This window comes from Limanda limanda, chromosome 10 (assembly GCF_963576545.1).
Source record: "Limanda limanda chromosome 10, fLimLim1.1, whole genome shotgun sequence".
NCBI classification, from domain to species: domain Eukaryota; kingdom Metazoa; phylum Chordata; class Actinopteri; order Pleuronectiformes; family Pleuronectidae; genus Limanda; species Limanda limanda.
The window spans coordinates 11645303-11664270 of NC_083645.1; the positions used below are offsets into that span (position 1 = coordinate 11645303).

The window sequence follows — 18968 nt, forward strand, 5'->3', positions numbered from 1 at the left end:
GAACTCAGCTCAAATATGTTTTTGGCTCGCTGCCCCGTCGTCACATATGTAAGATGGTTGTCAATGAGCCGAACCATTTGAGTTTTTGAGATATTGATCTGTCAGATGTTGCTATGGCTGCAGAAAACAAAATATTTCATTAATGGTCCATGGAAGTGATTTAGCCTGTTATCAAATCTTCAACAAACAAGGCGACATGTGTTACTTTTAGACATTGGGCCTGTGAGTGAGACAACAAATGTCACAATTAGTTGCTCCCGACTGTTCCCCTCAGTCCCCTAGGAAACACAGAGCGATCGAGAGGGCATGTTGATGGTGTTTTCGAACATGCCTCGGACGCAAGACTGGAAGAAAACAAATAACTCTGGATGTCAATATGGTGTAAAGAAAAACAAGGAATTTCCGCAGCTGAATTTCTATGCCATGTCCTTCCCTCCTGCCTGTGGGTTAGGGTTTTTCAGACATTTTCCAGAGTTCTGAAAACAGCTGTATACTTTATATTTCTCCCTGCCACTTTGCGTATGCTGCTGCTGTTTTTGGAGCTTTTATATGTATTTTTCTGACCTCCAACGCCGCCACTGACCTCCAGTGATCCCTGCTTGAAGTTTGAAAATCAATAACCAGCCTCTAAAGAGCAGAGTCTGCAAATGTAGAATATATTAACATCCAATCAACACTTATTTAGTTTTGTCACAGTTGCATTGTTAATGAGGAGATAATGCAGTGGGCACTTTTCATGTCAATCTCCCCTTATTACCAATCAAGGGCAACACTGCCACTGAAATAAATGAATCCAGACAAGCTGTTCGCTGTGAATAATTAAATAACTCAAGGGCGTCTCAAGAGTTTACTAAAGATTGGATTGATTTTCAAGCTCTTTCATATGAATCTAAAGCAGTGGCTGTATGTAAAAATGGAAAATTTTGTTAGGGATGAGCCTCCATTGGAAATCTACCAGCAATAATGCTATAAACTGGTGTAAAGGAGCTAAAGCCTGACCTTCAATAAAGTAAACTAAAGAGAAACGGAGCTGGACCATGTTGTTGCGGCGCTGTGTGCAGAGAGCAGCTCTGCTTTCTCACTGTCCACCTACTCGCTGCTGGCTCTGACTGGCCTCCGGCTCCGACTGCTGTGCAGGAACTACGCTTCCAACAATATATGGAGACTGTCAACGATTTCACTTACTTCACTATCAAATGAGCAATGAGACAAATGAGCCAGCGGACTGATAACGGTCCAAGCAATCAGTCACGAAGCGAGGCAGGAAAGGTCACGGCAGAAAAATGTGTTTATTATCATGACAAGATACGTTATCAGCCGCAAACTTGCATGAATTGACGTGTTTGGTTTGCTCTGGCATTCGCTTCACATCGCAGCGGCGTGTGCTTCTAATTATATTCGACAGAATGCAAACAGTTACTAATGGGATTATACTTTTTCAAACCATGTATGTGGCTGACAGGCTGACATGCCGTCGTGTCTGGTGTCTCACCGAGGCAAACATCATGTAGCACATCCATATGGAAGATATTGACATTTGGCACCAGGCGTTTTCATCAGTGTGAAACATGGGGAGAGAACTCGCAGCATCAAGGAGGAGAGTCTCCGACAGCATGCGGGGCGCGGAGGTGCCCTCTTCCCACCTCTCATCAATCTAGTGTCCAAACAGCAGATACATCGGCAGCTGTATTTGGCTCGCGGCCATGTGTAGCCCCGCGCACATTAAGTTATGACTTTGTGGCACCTCCCTCGGCAGTTACGAGCACGTTACTTAGGATGACAAACGATGTGTAAGAGACCCCAAAGTCTTGACAAGTAATGTGCCGCACATTAGCCTCAAACTCACCCTGCAAATAGGCCGTGTCAGGAGTGCTTAGCTCGGAGTACACCGGTGCATTTGTCACCAACTGTATCTGTTTGAATGATCTATGAAATGTTTTACTCAGCGTGACGGTAGAGACTTCTTTGCCCTCTCGTGTTTGACACTCGAGCTGCACTGTGATAGACACATCAGACGATCCTATCCTGTGTTGGATTGATTGCATTTCCAAAAGCCAAACTATTGTCTTCCCTTCATGGTGAAATGCTTCTCTTGTAGGTTTGACTCCCAAATACAAACATGTTGAAGTCTGTTCCCTCAGGGGTTTGCCAGTCAGTCGTGAATAAAAAAATAAATAACGGTTTATAATTTGCTTTCTGTCTGTCAGGGTGCAGTACCTCAACAGATTGTGAGGGAAGCATCCATCATTGTGACTTAGCTGCAGTCAGGATTTAGCACAGAGCTCATCACTCTCAGTCTGGTACATTTCCCCATGATTCCCCCTGTTAGCTCTCGAAGATACTGCTTATAATATGAAACCATGTGTCCTTGGATTATAGGTTTAAATTACAGTGTCTCTTTAAATTTAAATTATTTGTTTGTAGAAAAATATAGAAAGTTATACAGGATCTGTGGATGTGTTACTGGAGGATGCCAACTTATAAAATTCTCAATGACAAAACTGGTTATTTGTCATTGCCTTTAAAATAAGTGTTTTTTTCTGATCCACAGGATTAAATAATTTTCGCTTCATTACAAAACCATCACAATCTGATCTTTAAGAGGTGGCATCTGGGTAGAGTCCTGCATATCAACACTGGTGTTGGCCCTTAAGACCAAAAGCTCTCGAGTTCCGTTGTCTTTCCAAATTGCCATCTTCATCTTTTACTTCTATGACACCTCTTTTTCATTCAAAGATATTTGTATGTTTTTGTTTATTTTCAGATTTGCGTCTGTGACGTGTTAGATACGTCAACAACACATTTTCCACCTGTATTCTCACATGGGCTCAATTTCCCCCAGATATTGTAGGTTACTTCCTATTGCTGGCAGGAAAGGTTTGAGGAATTTGACCAGCTGACTTTGACATTTACATTCTCACATACAGCTCCTCTGGAAAATGTCAAGAAAATGTCTGTAGCTCAGTGAAAGCAGCTTCTACTTCTACTTAAAGATTCAACAGGATGCCAGGAGATGAACTCCCATGCTCTCCGTCTGTGTGAAGGAAAACATGTGAGCTGTCCGGACACAAAAGACATCTCTTGGGGTGGGTGGGTCGGTGCACAGCCTGTTTTTGTCTTCACAGCATTTCAGGTGTGAGGAGGAGTGGATGTGTTGTGTTGCAGCAGGGAGGTGATGGGACTGGAGCTGGAGGCGGGTTCACATCTGAGCCGAGACAATATGTCGGGGGAACTTTGCTTCTCCTCTGGGGCTACGAGTTATAGAATTGTGAAGGTTTAGGGAAGGAATAACCTGCTGTGAGCCAAGCTGGGAAAGAGTCATCGACTGCCACCACTTCCCACCGCCACAACTCCTCAATATGTTTGTTTTGTATCAGCACGGCAATATTAGCTCTTGGACTTCCACTCATTTCTTACATTGTAGGTTGTATGTGGTTTTAAATAATTGTCGTTGCATCTCTTTTAATCTCCGCACACAGATAGAAACAGATGGTGCTTGATGCTTTTGTTGTCTCTGTGATTCCCAGCAGAGATTAACAAGGCTTCAGGACATGCACTGTTTTGCACTGCAACTATTTCTCTGTCATTTTTGTTGTTAAATGTGAGACATGTCACATGTGTTAATCTTTTTAACCAGAAACGAGTAAGTTAGCTTTAGGACATACTTGTCTTTCAATTTGTGAAACATGTGGGAAACTACGATGATTGACCAAATTTGAGGAAAAGTTGGACAACGTTCTGTCACAGGAAAAAGGTCGTACAGAATTCACATGAATTGGTTGAATTTGCGTTAATTGTTGTGATTGGGATATCACAACATCCTGTTGAAAGGTTTTAAACTGGGAAAATCCTCCTATCCACTTATCCTCATATCTAAACTCTCTACAAATGTTATCGCTTTTGTTTAATCCTCACACAAACAGTAAAGTGTGGAATCATGCACATCATGCATACAAAATATGACTCATTCAGCACACAACACAATGCCTCAGTTTCATATGGATAAAACAAATAAGATATAAAGTGTGTTTGAGTTTAGAGTTGGGGGGTGAGGCGGTTTATCCTTGATTCTAATCTATATGCTTAGCTATATAACCGCCTTCTGGTTGTAACTTTGAATTTAGAATTCACGGTGGGATGAATCTTCTCAGCTACATCTTGGCAAGAGAGAAAATTAGCATATATCTCAAAATGTAAAATTAATCTAATATATACCTGCACGGGCAAACCCGCTAAAAAACGTGATTGATTTCTTCCCCATTGCCGAGAGGTTAGCCTTTCTGGGTTTTCCTCCCCAGAGAGTCATGTTCGACATCACAACCGTGATAGAAGCTCTCTCACCTTGCTGTCTTGCCAGTTTTGCATCTTGCATGATATTAAGGGGAAATAAAAAACCTTTGACATTTAGTTCACAAGACATATAAAACAATAAATACACAGCCAATCATGGCGCCAACACCTGGATGTTTAATTTGCTTCATAATGTCATGAAGAAAATCACATCTTGACTGCTAAAATAAAGAAGAAGAAGAGATTAGCACGTTCACCCGGATGTCGAGTTTCCATCACTGCTGATCGGAGCTGGAGGTGATAATTACTAACTGTATACATTCCCATTACAGACAAAAGCCAGATGGTAGGATTGTGTGTAGGATTTTCTGAACCAGTGGAGAAGGGACTAAAATGGAAATTTAATAGTTAAGACTTAATCAAAAGTGAAAGCTTAATTTTGATAAATTAAGCTTTCCCCATCCATCCATTCATCTATCCACCCATCCATTATCTATCCCGCCTGTCCTTCAAGGGTCACAGGGGGGAAGCTGCAGCCAATCCCAGCTGAGAATGGGCGAGAGGCAGGTCGTCATTAATAATACAGTTTTATTGAAAACGTTTAATATAAATCAAAAGTAAACACATAGGATTTCATTCAAAACCAGGAGCAATGTAGAAGAATGCCATGCAGCAGACAAGTGGCCTGAGTACTGTCATACAAACAAGAATGGTCGGTCTTATTTAATATCATTGTAGATTACTATTATTACATAACATTTCATTTAGCTGACACTTTTATCCAAAGCGACTCACAATAAGTGCATTCAACCACGAGGGTACAAACCCAGAACAACAAGAATCAAGAAAGTACAATTTCTTCAAAAATAAAGCAAAATGACAAAGTGTTATAAGTAAGTGCCATTTAAGTGCTACTAAATTGTTAGTTTCAAAATTTTATTCAAGATCATTTAGAACTTACACAAAACAGGTTGAAGGACAAATCGAAGCTTTTCGATCTGACCTGCAGGGTAAAGGTTTGTGATAATCATCAATCTGCATATTGTCTCTTCCCTTTATTCAAGACAACGTTCTTGAACATTGAGTTTCTGTCTATTTGCAGTATTGGAGGAAGCCCCAGGCCGATGAGTCTCCTTCCATTGGGACCAGCCTTTACTGTAAACATGATTATGGAAATATTTACATGAGAAGAGCGTTGCTCTATTGTGCTCCCTGGGCTGCAGGATGTGTCGGAGGAATGAGTTTTGTTACAAGACTTGCAGCTGTCCAGAACGCTGGGTTTTGATTGGCACCAGGTCACAGTGAACTGGCTCTTGCTGCTGCCTCGCCTGTATTACACATGCCTGAAGATGTGTGAGTCAATGATGTAAAAAACAATATTCTCTGTCTCACATGCCAACTGACCCCAAGCACTGCCTTTCTCTTTCTGCACAGGAGAGAATATTCATTAGAAGAATGTCATATATTGAATGTAGGCTTTGATATGGTAATGTAGCTGTTCTGTATAATAATGACAATAATCCTGCTGGAAATGTACAGTGCATTAAATACTGAACACATATCACCGTCACTTTCAGGACAAACACTACACTGAGTCTGTGATGGTGAAAAATGGTAATGATTTGCTCTCATAAAGCAAGCCGCTGCACCCCCCCCCCCCCCAGTCTGTACACGGTGTGTTTTCATCTCTAATGATATCCAGGTGGGGTGTAGGTCAACCTTTATATATGATAGACTGTAGGTGTGTAGTCTTACTGGGCTCTAATGGGCACCCTAAGGGACTCTGGGACGGTGTCCTTTGTGGCAATTCCAGAGGAGGAGGAGTCCAGGAGGTCGAAGCAGCGAAGCCTCAAGAGTGGGCCGTGGCTTCTCTGTCTGGGTGTTGCTAGACACCCAGGGACCGGGCACTCTACCCGCTGTTTGCCTTCCAGCTTGTAAATGTAATGAACAACATGCTATCTGAGCCGCTGTCGTGTCCCATTTCAGATTTCTGATGTGTTGCAGAGATTTGACAGCCTAACCGGCAGCTCTGTCAAAACCACTAGGTCCTGAGTGACCTGTGTAATATGAATCTAATGCATATGCCGTGTTCGCTCCCTCAGGTCTGGTGATTGGCTTTTCTATGACTCCACCCATCCTCGACAGCTCCAGAGGCGACTTAGTGATTCCAGTCTACGAAACGCTGACTATTACATGCAGGTAATGTATGTGTGTGTGTTTGTGGGTGTGAATTACGAATGCTATAAAACCAGATTTACAGTATGCAGAACATTGCAGTGGCTGTGTGGGATTTTTTTATGGTTTCACTTACTCGCCTTAAAGAACAAGACAAGAGAAAAAAACAGCACATTTTGCAAATGATGATATTTTCTGACATTTAGTGAATAGGTTGAACGTAATAATCAGACTTATTGATAATGAAAATAATCATTAGTTGCAGCCCAATCTGAAATAGTAAGCCTCAAGCGACTGTAAAAGTCAAAAGTTTTTTTTTTCCAGTCAAATAAACAAACCGAGGACTAGTGTGACCATCACAACATTGTTTTGGCCGATGTCCAACCTGTTCTCTCATGGCTGCCGAGCACAAGAGGTTCACTTAACGGTCACTGGTGACATTAATATCAAGGGGTTTTCTGAATCTTACATACGGTACGTTTAAGTTACATGTTTAATGCATCTCTTTTACTTGTAAGTATTTTATAGAGGATGTTACTGTTATTTTTACTTCAGTAAAGGATCTGACTACTTCCTGCACCAGTGATTCCTTGATACTATTCAAGAATCTCTGTGTAATCTGTCAAAACTGCCTTTTGTCTTTGTGCTCTGATGGAAAATAGTAACATGAATTTTATTAATGACTCCCATACTAACAGGATTACTTGGAGGGATTCAAAATATGTACAATATTCGACATCCTAAAATCAACCACACACCAAAATACAAAAAAGACGTTTCGTTCTTAAACAAAGCCAGCAGTGGTAATAACCAAGTCTCTGTGAGATATGAAATCACTCATAATAACCGTCCTTTATCCTTATGAAATCTCCGTTATCCAATGCCAAGATGTCATTCCATTTATCCATTTTGTTTCTGTGCCACAAAAAAAAAAGCTGTCTTTGGAAAGCTGTCGATACATTTGGACTTCTCCCAACGCTTGTCTTAAATAATTGTTTGCATATAAATCTCCAATTTTCACCGAGCCCGAGGATCTTCAGGGAAAGGAAGTCAGTTCCATTTTAGTCAACTAAGTCTTCCCAGTCTGCAATTTTCCAGATTCTCGATAGATGGACGCTAATCACGAGGGCTAGAAAAGAACCCACAGAATTCTTCCATTGTCCTCAGTGATTATTGCAGATATTTCCAGTCGTCACATTTTTGCACTGTCTGCAATATGTGGACATTAGTTGTTGGCGGAGGCAGGTGGTGAAAGCACAGCTATCGGTTTTCAGGCAGCAATTACTCAATCTCGCTCATAGTGCCTCCAGGTTAACATGTCCGCCCATTATTGCATTTATGTGGCACAGCACTAAACAAGCACACACACACACACACACACACACACACACACACACACACACACACACACACACACACACACACACACACACACACACACACACACACACACACACACACACACACAAACACACACACACACACACACACAAACTTTGTTCTCAGCTGTTAGGTACATGAAACACATGATGCCTAGGATCTTTTAATTAAATAAAGATGATAAATAAATAAACCTGTAGATGATGAGTTATGATCCTGACCCTGATTCTAATGTAAAATATGTTCAAAAACCTCCTCAGGGGACAGAACACTCTGGCCTGGGCCTGGCCTGATCAGACCCTGGTGGGACAGGAGCTAACCGACCGTCAGGCCCAGCTGTCGACCCCCCGGGCCCCCGGGCAGAGGGTGGCGTTAGTCAGCGCGTGCCCGGGGCAGCTTGGACAGCCGTACTGCAAGAGGCTGGTCCTGAGCGGCGCATGGGGGAAAGACACCGGGTACTACCGCTGCTACTACAAGGATGTGAAGGCCATCATCGACGGCACCACCGCCGTCAGCGTGTACGTCTTCATCAGGGGTGAGCCGAACTCATGACTCACTCACTTGCTGCTGGATGACTCATTTGAATATGTCCTTAAGGACTGTTTCAATATTTCTCATATTTTTCAAAGTGTCAGGGTCCAGTGCATAAAATGTTTTCTGGACATGACAGACATTTCTCTCCTCCGAGGGTAAAAAACACCTTTTATTTCCAGCGTCGTTCATATGAAAACAATTAGCGAGCTCATTGAAATGTATTTCGAGCAATAGAAAAGTCTCAGTAACATTTTCAGTGTAATAACACAGCGCTTGTCAAAAAGGCAAACGTAGTAAGTGTTATTCTTGCTAACTAAGCTATAACCGTTTGTTGGTGGCTGTGTATTACAGCTGCAGCTCTTTAGTCAGCCTTTATATGACATGAGGCTACATTTCATATTTCTGGTTTTTGCAACGTTTAGTTTGTGTGAAGAACATTAAAATCTGTGTGTAAAATCTGTGTGTTTGTGTTACAATCGCTAGCACTGCAAGAAGTTTAACAGTTAGATTCCCAGCTCTTCCTGTGTGGAGTTTGCCGTGTTCTCCCATGTTGTCCCTACTGGTTTTCTTCCCGGAAGTGTCGCCTCTGGTGTCAATTAGAGACTCTAAATAAGGTGTCAACGTGGGCGTGAATGGTTGTGTGTCTCTGTTTGTTGGACCTGGCCAAGGTTTTCCCCGCTTCTCGCCTATTGTCAGCAGGGATTGGCGCCAGCCCCCCTCTTGACCCTCCAAGGATAAGTAGAATAGACGATGGATGGATCTTTTTATCCAGCTATGTCATTCCCATGTCATTGTTGCTGTGTTTAAGGAGAATGTGTTTAATCAGCTGCTTGTGCTGGTCTGCAGCTCTTTGGCCTTCCTATGTGGACCATTTAGTCTTTTCCTTGGGAGCCTCACAAGAAAACCATGGCGCTCCTACCGAGACACATCTCCTGTTTGAATACGACTTCAATTACAAAGCCACCCCTGCGTTATTAGAAGTGCAAGTTGTTGACTTTGCCTCAGCAGCACCCTGGAAGCTGGCCGGAGCAATGTTTCGGATATTAGAGATGAAAGCCTCTGATAAAGGCAGGAATGAGCACTTCATTCACTTTCTCTAATTAGAGAAAGGATATAATATTCACATATAAATATTGAAACGTAGCAGCATCTCTCACTCTCTTTCAACCCACCTTGTCATCGGGCTTTTCATGTGACTTGCGATATCGTCAAATCTGATTAGACCCGCACAATAGTACGACACCCCGTGGTTTCATGGGCATCATATTCGCTTTTCCTCAATTTGTTTGATTGTGCTGTGGAGGAGAGGTAGATGGAGGTGTGGGATAGAGAGACTGATGGTTGTCATGTATCCAGCTGACCGATCCACTCATGTGAAACGGCTGTTTATCCCTGCTGACAAGGTGCCAAAACAGTTTCCACAGATCTAACCAGGGGGTTGATCAGAAGCAGATGAGACTGCGGCCGTAAATTAGGACCCAGTGTGTGGGGAGATGAGAAGGGCCGCATGTGGATTCAGTTAGACGGGCAGACCTTGACCCTTTACCCCGTGTGTGCTCTGAACACTCAAACACACATGTGAATGTAGAACAATGTACTAATGTACTGCGAGTTTATATTGGCTTGCATGCACGCACACAGGCAGATGCACAATATATAAACACTTCCTCTTACACATTTTCACCCACACACACACACACACACACACACACACACACACACACACACACACACACACACACACACACACACACACAAACACACACACACACACACACTCATATACCTCCTACTCTGCAGACTCGTCTTGCCCCAGGTTGGATCTCTCTTCTCTTCTGAGAGCAATTGCAGTCAAATACTTCCAGGGATTTATTGTGAAAAACGTACACTGCGAGGAGTGTATTATTTCTATTACCTGCTCATATCGAAGTCGCCGCGGGGCAGAAATGTAATCCTCTCGATAAGACCCTTTGTACGCCCCCAATACAGCAGCTTGAAATGATGCAGGAAGAAAGTGTGAGAATAATAGAGGGCTTATCGGAACAAAAGCAGGAATAGTAAAAGAAGAAGTGGGCAGGTTGTAGTCGTACAAAAGTTGCTGCCTGTGACAGGAAAGCCTGGGAGATAAGCAATTTAACAGAATGCGCTCATGCTGTGGGAATATTGACGTTTTGTAATGATTACAGATGCAATGTAAATCGGTGACAGTGTCTGTGATGTTTATCAAAAAGCTCTGCGTGACAGGAGCTGTGAGTCTCCGACGATAAAACGAGAGACATCAGGGTCTTAAAGGATGAAACACAGGAGAGATATTTCCCAGCAGCACACATCTTGGAGGATTAAACCCCTCGGCTGTCTGTTTCTCAGCTGACACGTAATAACGGCGCCTAATGCTATTTACTGTGTGAGGACAGAGTGAGCGGCGGCATAACACGGTAATCATGATAAAGTCCGTGTCGTGCGTGTCATTACCTAGCTGTGAGATATCTGTCTGTCTGTTCATGAAGTTAACTTTTGTCATAGCCGCCATTGTTCCGGCTGCCGTCAGCGTTAACACATCCCTGTTTCTGTATCTGCGTCCAGACCCAGAGAACCCCTTCCTCAGGCGGAGCAGCAACGTGGAAGGCCAAGCAAGTGACCTGGAGGCCATTCTGATCACCCGCTTCCACACGCACGTCACGGTGCCGTGTCTGGTCACGGTGCCGGATCTGAACGTCACTCTCGTCGCGGTTTGTCCAGCACCACAGATTCCCCTCTTGGTTTTTCTCCGGCTGAATGTGTCAAGTTGAGATTTAACTCACGATTTGTACCCATGCAATTCCTTCTATATAAATGTTTGCACGTGTATCATTTCAGTATCCGTTGCCTATGGAGACGAGTGGGATGACATGGGACAACAAGCGGGGCTGGTCCGTTCCCAAACACAACATCGACAGTACGCCGATGCTCATTGGAGTCTTGTGTGCCGCTACTCTGGGCGGGAAACGTTTTCAATCTACCAACTACCTGTTCCACTCAACAGGTACAAAAACACTATATTTACAGGGTTCAGTCTCCTGTGTTAAAATATGGAGAATTATAAAAACTTTAAAGATATAATTTGTAACAATTCTTCATTAAAATGTAAAAAAAACGACTTGACTTGTTACATATTTTGTTGACATGTTCACTTACATCATCCAAAGTGTTTCTAACAAAACCCAGAGATTTTGTCACCTTTTAGCAAGCTCATATCTGCTTTACCTGTTACTTTGCCCGACTCTTGCCGACCAAATTATGTGTGACGAAGGAAAAACAGTCTGTCATTTTCTGGAGTTTATCCGATCAGTCTCCTAGTATATAAAGTCCACAGAACGAGAACACAGCAGGAGATCCTCCACAGGATTCACTGTGAGCGAAGGGTGTGTTGAATGAAGTTTCCAACACACAACAGATCCAAAAAGAAAACCGACCAAAGAACACAAAACTCTCCTGCACACTGGGGGGATCTCTGTGTTGTTGTGAAGCATCTGAGCAGAGAATCTCCTTCTGTGTTGTTCACATGTTTAAGAGAAACTGTACATCCTCTGGAGTTCATGTAGTGCACATATTGTATGTTTAACTTAAGCAGCTACAGAAACACTGTGTGACTCAGAACTATAGATTTAAGGTGGTGCCCTTATTGAAAGAGGCTTACTTGTCTACAGTGTCTACATAACTCTGCATGGCAGTCCCTAAGCCAATTACACCTTAACGTTGTCAATTTGAAGAGTTTTACTTCATCTTATCAATTCCTTAAACTTTTCATGTCATGTCGAAAAGAAGAAAAGAAAAGAAAATCAAGAGGAAGGAAAGGAAGAAACGTTGAGATATAATTCAATTGTAGGAAATTAAGATGATGAGACGAGGTTTTTACGTCTCATTGGGAGAGAACTCCGCGTGAGATCAGTCTCATCTCACTTCAGACAGCTAAAGGACATACATTCCCTGACCAGAATTAACTGCTGTATTAGACAGAGGAGAAACTGAGAGCGAGGCTTCACTCAGAAAAATGAATGGAGCATTTGAACAACACAGTCGGCTGCACAGACTCCACCAGCGTGTGTCCAGTGACTGCAAAGAGAGGTGGACTGAATATCAGACACCTCGGCTCTGCTTTGTAAGCTCTTAGCGTTTCTCTCTTATCCTGACTCCTGAGGCTTTGCTGTATTCCACTTTAATTACCCTCACTGATGTGCAGTGTGCAACATGAATGGAAACAGTGTCAGCTTGTGACAGACAACTTTTTTTTATAGTGGGATGGCTCCTGTGGTCCAGAGGAAAGTCATTTCCTCTGGTCGAGCGAGGAAGGAAAAACTGCTGACGATGTCACCATGACCTCTCTCACTGTCCTCCTCCCTCTGCCCCTCTGTTTCTCCCTCACCCTTTTTTCTTTTTTTGACCCCCGGACAGGAACTCAGATTTATGATGTCAAGCTGTTTCCTGAGGACCCAGTGGAGCTGATAGTGGGGGAGGCCCTCACCCTGAACTGCACAGCAATGGTGGAGTTCAACACAGGGGTGAACATCCAGTGGTCGTACCCCGGCAAACAGGTACGTAGCAGCAACGGTCGTTTGCCTGAAGTAAATGAAAACCTACATTTCAGAGTCTCTTTCTTCTCGCCAGAAAAACAGTTGGGTGGACCCGAAGCCCTATCGTGAAGCTCTGTCTCAGGCCACAGAGGTTGTCAGCATCCTGACCATCCCCAGCGTGAATGTCACAGACACCGGCCCGTACATCTGCAACGCCACCAGCATGGGCGGATCTCAAGACCAGCAAACTCAGGTCATAGTTCACGGTAAGAAGCGGCTCTGAAGCCTCCACATTTACCACCTGGCCCTTTATTTCAAATCGCCCAGTAGGCCTAAATGTCATATTAAAGTAATAGTAAATAGATATTAGCCAGTGAGACGGTACATGAGGGCTTTGACCTACATGCTAAAAGGTTAAAAGGTACTAGGTATAATGCTTACGATGTCTTTCATGTATATTTTTGTTCATTATAGCACTAAAGACAAAGAGCAAACAAAAATATGACTTTAGTCTCCATGAGTCGTTTGAACTTCCTGGATATCTTCAATTTCAATGTAAAGTGGTGACATTGACCAGAGACCATCGACTGTATATAAAGATGGACGATGCGTCTCACTTCCTCCCACTATCCCGAAATGAACCTCAAATATCCCATATACAAACACAGCCATCTTGTGCATCTGGAGCCGGTCTGTGCAGTAGTGACCCGGGTCATGGAGCAGCAGTAGTGAGGTCCTGCCGATACCGTCGCTCGAGCAGTCAGTCTCAAATCAAATAGTTTACCAGAAAGATGAACATATGTGTGATAAGGACTAACTAAAATGACAGAAGCCATCTTTGCAAAATGTATTTGAAGACTCTTTTTGTTTGGTCCATGTCCAATCCTGTAACATGGAGGAGGTCAGATTTTGACCGAAACTGCAGCCGGCCACCAGGGGGTGATAGAAATACTTTATCTTCACTTTCGGGACCCAGTCATGACGTCCACCTTTATATACAGTCTATTCCCCAGGCCGACACTGCCACCCTACAGAGCTAGCATGGGGGAAAACGTATTAAAGAAGACCTGTGTTACTTGCTGAACAATTACTGGTGAATACTTAAATTCAGTTAAACAATAACACAGAGTAACAGTCGTTACCATTAGTCTACGCAACAACTACTGCTACCTTCAGAGCAGTGAATTGAGCCGTGGGCTTTGCTTTAACTTTTCATTTGTATGAAGAAAAATTATCTGTCCGCCAAAAAGAAGAGAAAGAAAATATGTAGCAATAAAATATTCATAATAATACAGAAGTCACTGGACTTCACATATGTGAAGTGTCTTATTTCTATTCATTTTTTGGACAAATACTTCTTTAAGTGCCATACCCTTGGTCACGACCCTTTGAAAATGTACAATGTTTGATGCATAATAGGTTTTCTGTGGAGTGTTAAGCTTTGATATTCAGACTTGAAGCAATGCTGACTTATAAAGCATGTGAATGTATCATCCTCCAGAAAGGCCATTTATTGACCTCGACTACCGGAGTGGCTCCGTGGTGGAAGCAACCGCCGGCCAGAAGTCATTCAAATTACAAGTCAATGTGTCTGCCTACCCAACGCCTGAAACACAATGGTAAGATAAGACCGTCTGTTGAATCCATTAAATGTTCTGGGCCAATTCAAAAAGCATAATTAGGCATCCCATAGCTGAGGTTTGTGTGTGTGTGTGTGTGTGTGTGTGTGTGTGTGTGTGTGTGTGTGTGTGTGTGTGTGTGTGTGTGTGTGTGTGTGTGTGTGTGTGTGTGTGTGTGTGTGTGTGTATGTATGTGTCCAGGTATAAAGATGGAAAGCTGATGAACCATCGCCCGGAGTTTAAGATGAAGAGGATGAGGATTCACCTGAACCATGCTTTGGAGATTAGAGAAGTTTGTCAGGAGGATTCTGGGATCTATGTGGTGGTGCTGAAAAATCCTGCTGCTGCGCTGGAGAGGAGGCTCAACATCACGCTTGTCGTCAACGGTAACTAGTGTGTCAGTGTGACTCACGCCATTTGTTGTGTGTGCAGTAATTGTGCAACAGATAACTTTCCTGTCACAATACTGTCAAGGTCAAGGCACATATATTGGAGTTGTTACAAACACAGTAATGAAGGTTTTGACAAAAGATACAGAAAAGATTGATGGTGACGGATTCAATTGTAATGGATCCTGTTGATTTTACTGTTGTTCCCACTTAGTAGTCAATGCAAAAAACAGTTTTGCAGACATTTCAGGTATTTGGTCAGAATATGCAGAAGCTTTTTGGTTTAATCTGTTGTTTTCTTGTGCAGTAGTCATTATAGTTTTCAGACATTCAGGCTTAATCCACACTAATATGTTGTATTTTCAGAATGCATCAATGTTGTTACATTCACACCTGGTGTCCACACAGTATTACGAGCTTTGCAGCATTTTAAACTTTTGCAGCATTTTAAACTTTTGCTGTCCTGGCTCCTGACTGGTGTTACGAGCTCCCCATTGACATCAAGGCAGCAGAAAATCGACACATCTTCTGCCGCAGGCTAAAGACACATCTCTTCTGAATAACCCTTGATTAAGAAAATGATATTTAAAAAAACACCATCAGCTCTGGTGTTTATATTATAAAAAATAAAATAAAATGAAGTTTAGTTGAACTTAACCGAAGCACTTTTAAAGCAAATTGTACTTACTTGATTCTTGCTGTTCTGGGTTTTTACCCTAATGGTTGAATGCACCTATTTGAGGTAAATGAAATGGAATGGAATGGAAACGGTGCCTGCCTGTTTAAGTCTGATGATGCAGTTACTTGCATTAGCTCCCTGACCGGATCAGATCAGTTATGACTCAACCACTAGCTGATGTATTGTGCATAAGAGATTTGCCTTATCATTGTTTTAAGAAAATAAATCCTCGCATTTGCTTTCTACCATTGCTGTTTCTCGTTTGCAGTGTTTTCCTGCAAATAAGTAACCAACTGCAAATGGTGATTTGATTTGCATTTTCAGGTGTGTTATTATAGACAGAGTTTACTTCACTCATCTGGATTTTTCATTTAGGAGCTGTTATAAAATTCAAACTTATTTGTATGGATGTAGGATAAGATCTATGAGTGGAAGTAACAGGACTGATAACTTGTCCTGGTCTGTGTGAACATACTTTACATTGGGACAGGTCAATGGTCCTTAATATCACATGGAGGAATTAAATGCATCTCCTCTTCCCTAGTGCCCCCACAGATCCATGAGAAAGAAGTGGCAGAGCCGTCCAGTCCGTACCCGAGTGGCAGCAGCCAGATTCTGACCTGCACCGCCTATGGTCTCCCAGCTCCCAACGTCAGCTGGCAGTGGAGGGCCTGGGGCCCATGTGTTCTCAACAGCACCCAAAGCAGACTGTAAGAACAACTTCTCTCAAACTCAAAACTCAGGACAGACTTCTTTCTATTTGGAAACTTTTTATAACCAACATGGGAGCAGGTCAGGTTTGATCGGGTGGGATGCAGTGCGTGAATAACAAGAAGTCGCCAGCGTGAAATTAGTGGCTCAGTGGAGACCAAAGGGAAAGCAAAGATCAAGAGAAGGTGGAGAAGTAAATTGATGTCGAACCTGCTGCACATAAAGAAATAATGTGCGGGTTCGATCTGATACTCTCTGACATACATATTCAAACAAACAAATAAGGTGCTCTCTCTCTCTCTCTCTCTCTCTCTCTCTCTTTCCCTCTCTCTCTCTCTCTCTCTCTCTCTCTCTCTCTCTCTCTCTCTCTCTCTCTCTCTCTCTCTCTCTCTCTCTCTCTCTCTTTCTCTCTCTCTCTCTCTAACATATACACACACCCACAAATGCCCTCTGGCTTTTTCACTCCCTTTTTTCCATCAGTGCTGAATCCCACAAGATGATATAATGGATTATCTCGAGCAATATAAAATAGATTACAGTTCTTCCCTTTTCCTTTAAGGTCCAGTGTTAGGGCCATTGTCTAGCATCTTCCTTCAAAGGCTTAATTTCAACATTTTCAGTTATTGCTGTTACTTTGACCTTTCCACATGGGCAAACATCACCCCGGCGCCCGGCCTGTCCTCACAGACAGTACACACCGAAACACACAGCAGCGTCAGGCTGGGCTCAACTTTGGCTCCTGTCCAGTTCGTGATTTGTCTGCGCTCCGTACATCTGATATGACATTTCGTGGGCGCTGACTGATGCTCGGCTGTGTTGACCTTCTCTAGTGCAGGAGAATCGAAGTCTTTTTTTATTTGATGGTCAAACAGGTAGTGAAGGACTTTCAAACTAATCTGTCTGGGGTCACAGCAGCCTGTTGAATGTACCACACATAGGCTGCAATATAACCGTCCTCACTTTCTCCCACTGAAATAAAAAATATCTTAGATACATGTACTATCTTGACGTAATTTTGTTGTAGGGATCAGGATGGAGCCGTCGTAGTGAGGTCCCACAGAACTACCTCAAAATAAAAAGAAATATTTGTTGTGTACATTTAGACTTTTTGTTTTGCCCTTGTCCCAACCACTAACATGGAGAAGGGCTTTATAAACTATTCTGCAGCCAGTCATCAGGGCAAAGCTGCCTTGTCATCCATCTTTATATACAGTCCTTGGGACTTAATTAAGCTAAACAAAAAGGTAAAATATTAAATACATTTTTATCAAACAAAGCTTCAGTCATTTTAGGTAGATCTTATCACACTGACATTGTTATTTGATGCAATAAACAACAACCCCGGGATGAAATGGCTGAGACTGACTCCTGATTGGTTTAGCGCTACCTCTCAGAGAATAACTCCGAATGACGGTATCAGGGCAAGATGGCAGAATTCGTATTGGAGATATTTTTTCATTTCTGGATAGTGTGAAGAAGTGGAGATGAGTCGTCCATCTTTATTCACTGTTTATGGCCATGACCTGATTTTTACACCATAACATTGTGGAGATTAAAACCTGTTATTTCACTCACTCAGTGAAAATTATATTTTCATGTATATTGTTAATGAATTTGAGTTATTTATGGTTAATACCTACTGCTTGTAAACTATGAAGGGATTAAATGAAACTGACCCTTTCCTCCCAATAGAGCTGAGCTATGCCTTTAGGAGAAAATGCGAAACAACATTTAATTTCATGTGTTTCATTAGCTCTGCTGTGATGCTCCCGCTGAGGATCTTCGTAATAACAGTTGATACTGTATTTTTTCCCATTAGTTGCCAGGACACAGCATAATTGCCTTGGCTTTGGGTCGTGAGCCGATGCAGGGTGGTGAAATGCAATTCAGAGAGTGGCGGAACATTTTTTTTCTCATAAAACCCCAGGATGTCTGGTGTGATGTGCTTCTGAATTCTCCCCCTCTCCCCACTCTCTGCTGTGCATGTCGATGAGGGGACATGTCACGAGTGTGTCTCCATTTCTCCATCTCTCCAGGGTCCGACGAGACAGGAAGGGCCGGAGTGACGGGATCGCCGACTGTCAGAACTGGCAGGACATTAACTCGGAAAACGCAATGAATGAAATCGAGGCTATCGACACGTCCGTGGAAGTGGTGGACGGGCGAGAAAAGGTTCATCGAGGCCATTTGATTGTCTCTGTCACTTCTTATTTGCACATTAATAATATCAGAATATGAATGTATGATCGTAGGATGTGAGTTTCTGTAAAAGAATGACAGAATGCGATCAGGGCACAATCTGGATAAAAATATATTTTATGTAAGTGGACTCATCCATGAACTGTGATGTTTTTATGTAAGCTTCCCAAATTCTGAGCTCCATAACAAAATTTGTCAATCAAGAGCCATTTCCACAGTCGAAATATTTAGAGCAGTCTTCCTCTGCAGACTTCCTGTGGGGACTGGTTCTAAACACACCCAGACACACATGCAACACACATGCCTGCCAAATTACCACATGAGGACATACACACACATACACACATACACACACACACACACACGCCCTGATGTTTTTTCAGTCACACCTGAATGAGTTCCCTTCTCGTTGGCCCGTCAGCACAACATCTTTTCTGTGTCA

The 18968-nt window shown here is 42.8% G+C and overlaps 1 protein-coding gene across 1 annotated transcript in view; it reads left to right on the forward strand.

The window, feature by feature from the left end:
- Positions 1-18968, forward strand: part of flt4 (fms related receptor tyrosine kinase 4) — a 46195-nt gene that overhangs the window by 10953 nt on the left and 16274 nt on the right. Inside the window, exons 2-11 of the mRNA XM_061079689.1 lie at positions 6393-6489; positions 8106-8380; positions 10963-11108; positions 11236-11401; positions 12811-12950; positions 13024-13195; positions 14431-14548; positions 14750-14934; positions 16161-16326; positions 18364-18499. Coding sequence (XP_060935672.1) covers positions 6393-6489; positions 8106-8380; positions 10963-11108; positions 11236-11401; positions 12811-12950; positions 13024-13195; positions 14431-14548; positions 14750-14934; positions 16161-16326; positions 18364-18499 — 1601 coding nt within the window. The remainder of the gene's footprint in view (positions 1-6392; positions 6490-8105; positions 8381-10962; positions 11109-11235; positions 11402-12810; positions 12951-13023; positions 13196-14430; positions 14549-14749; positions 14935-16160; positions 16327-18363; positions 18500-18968) is intronic.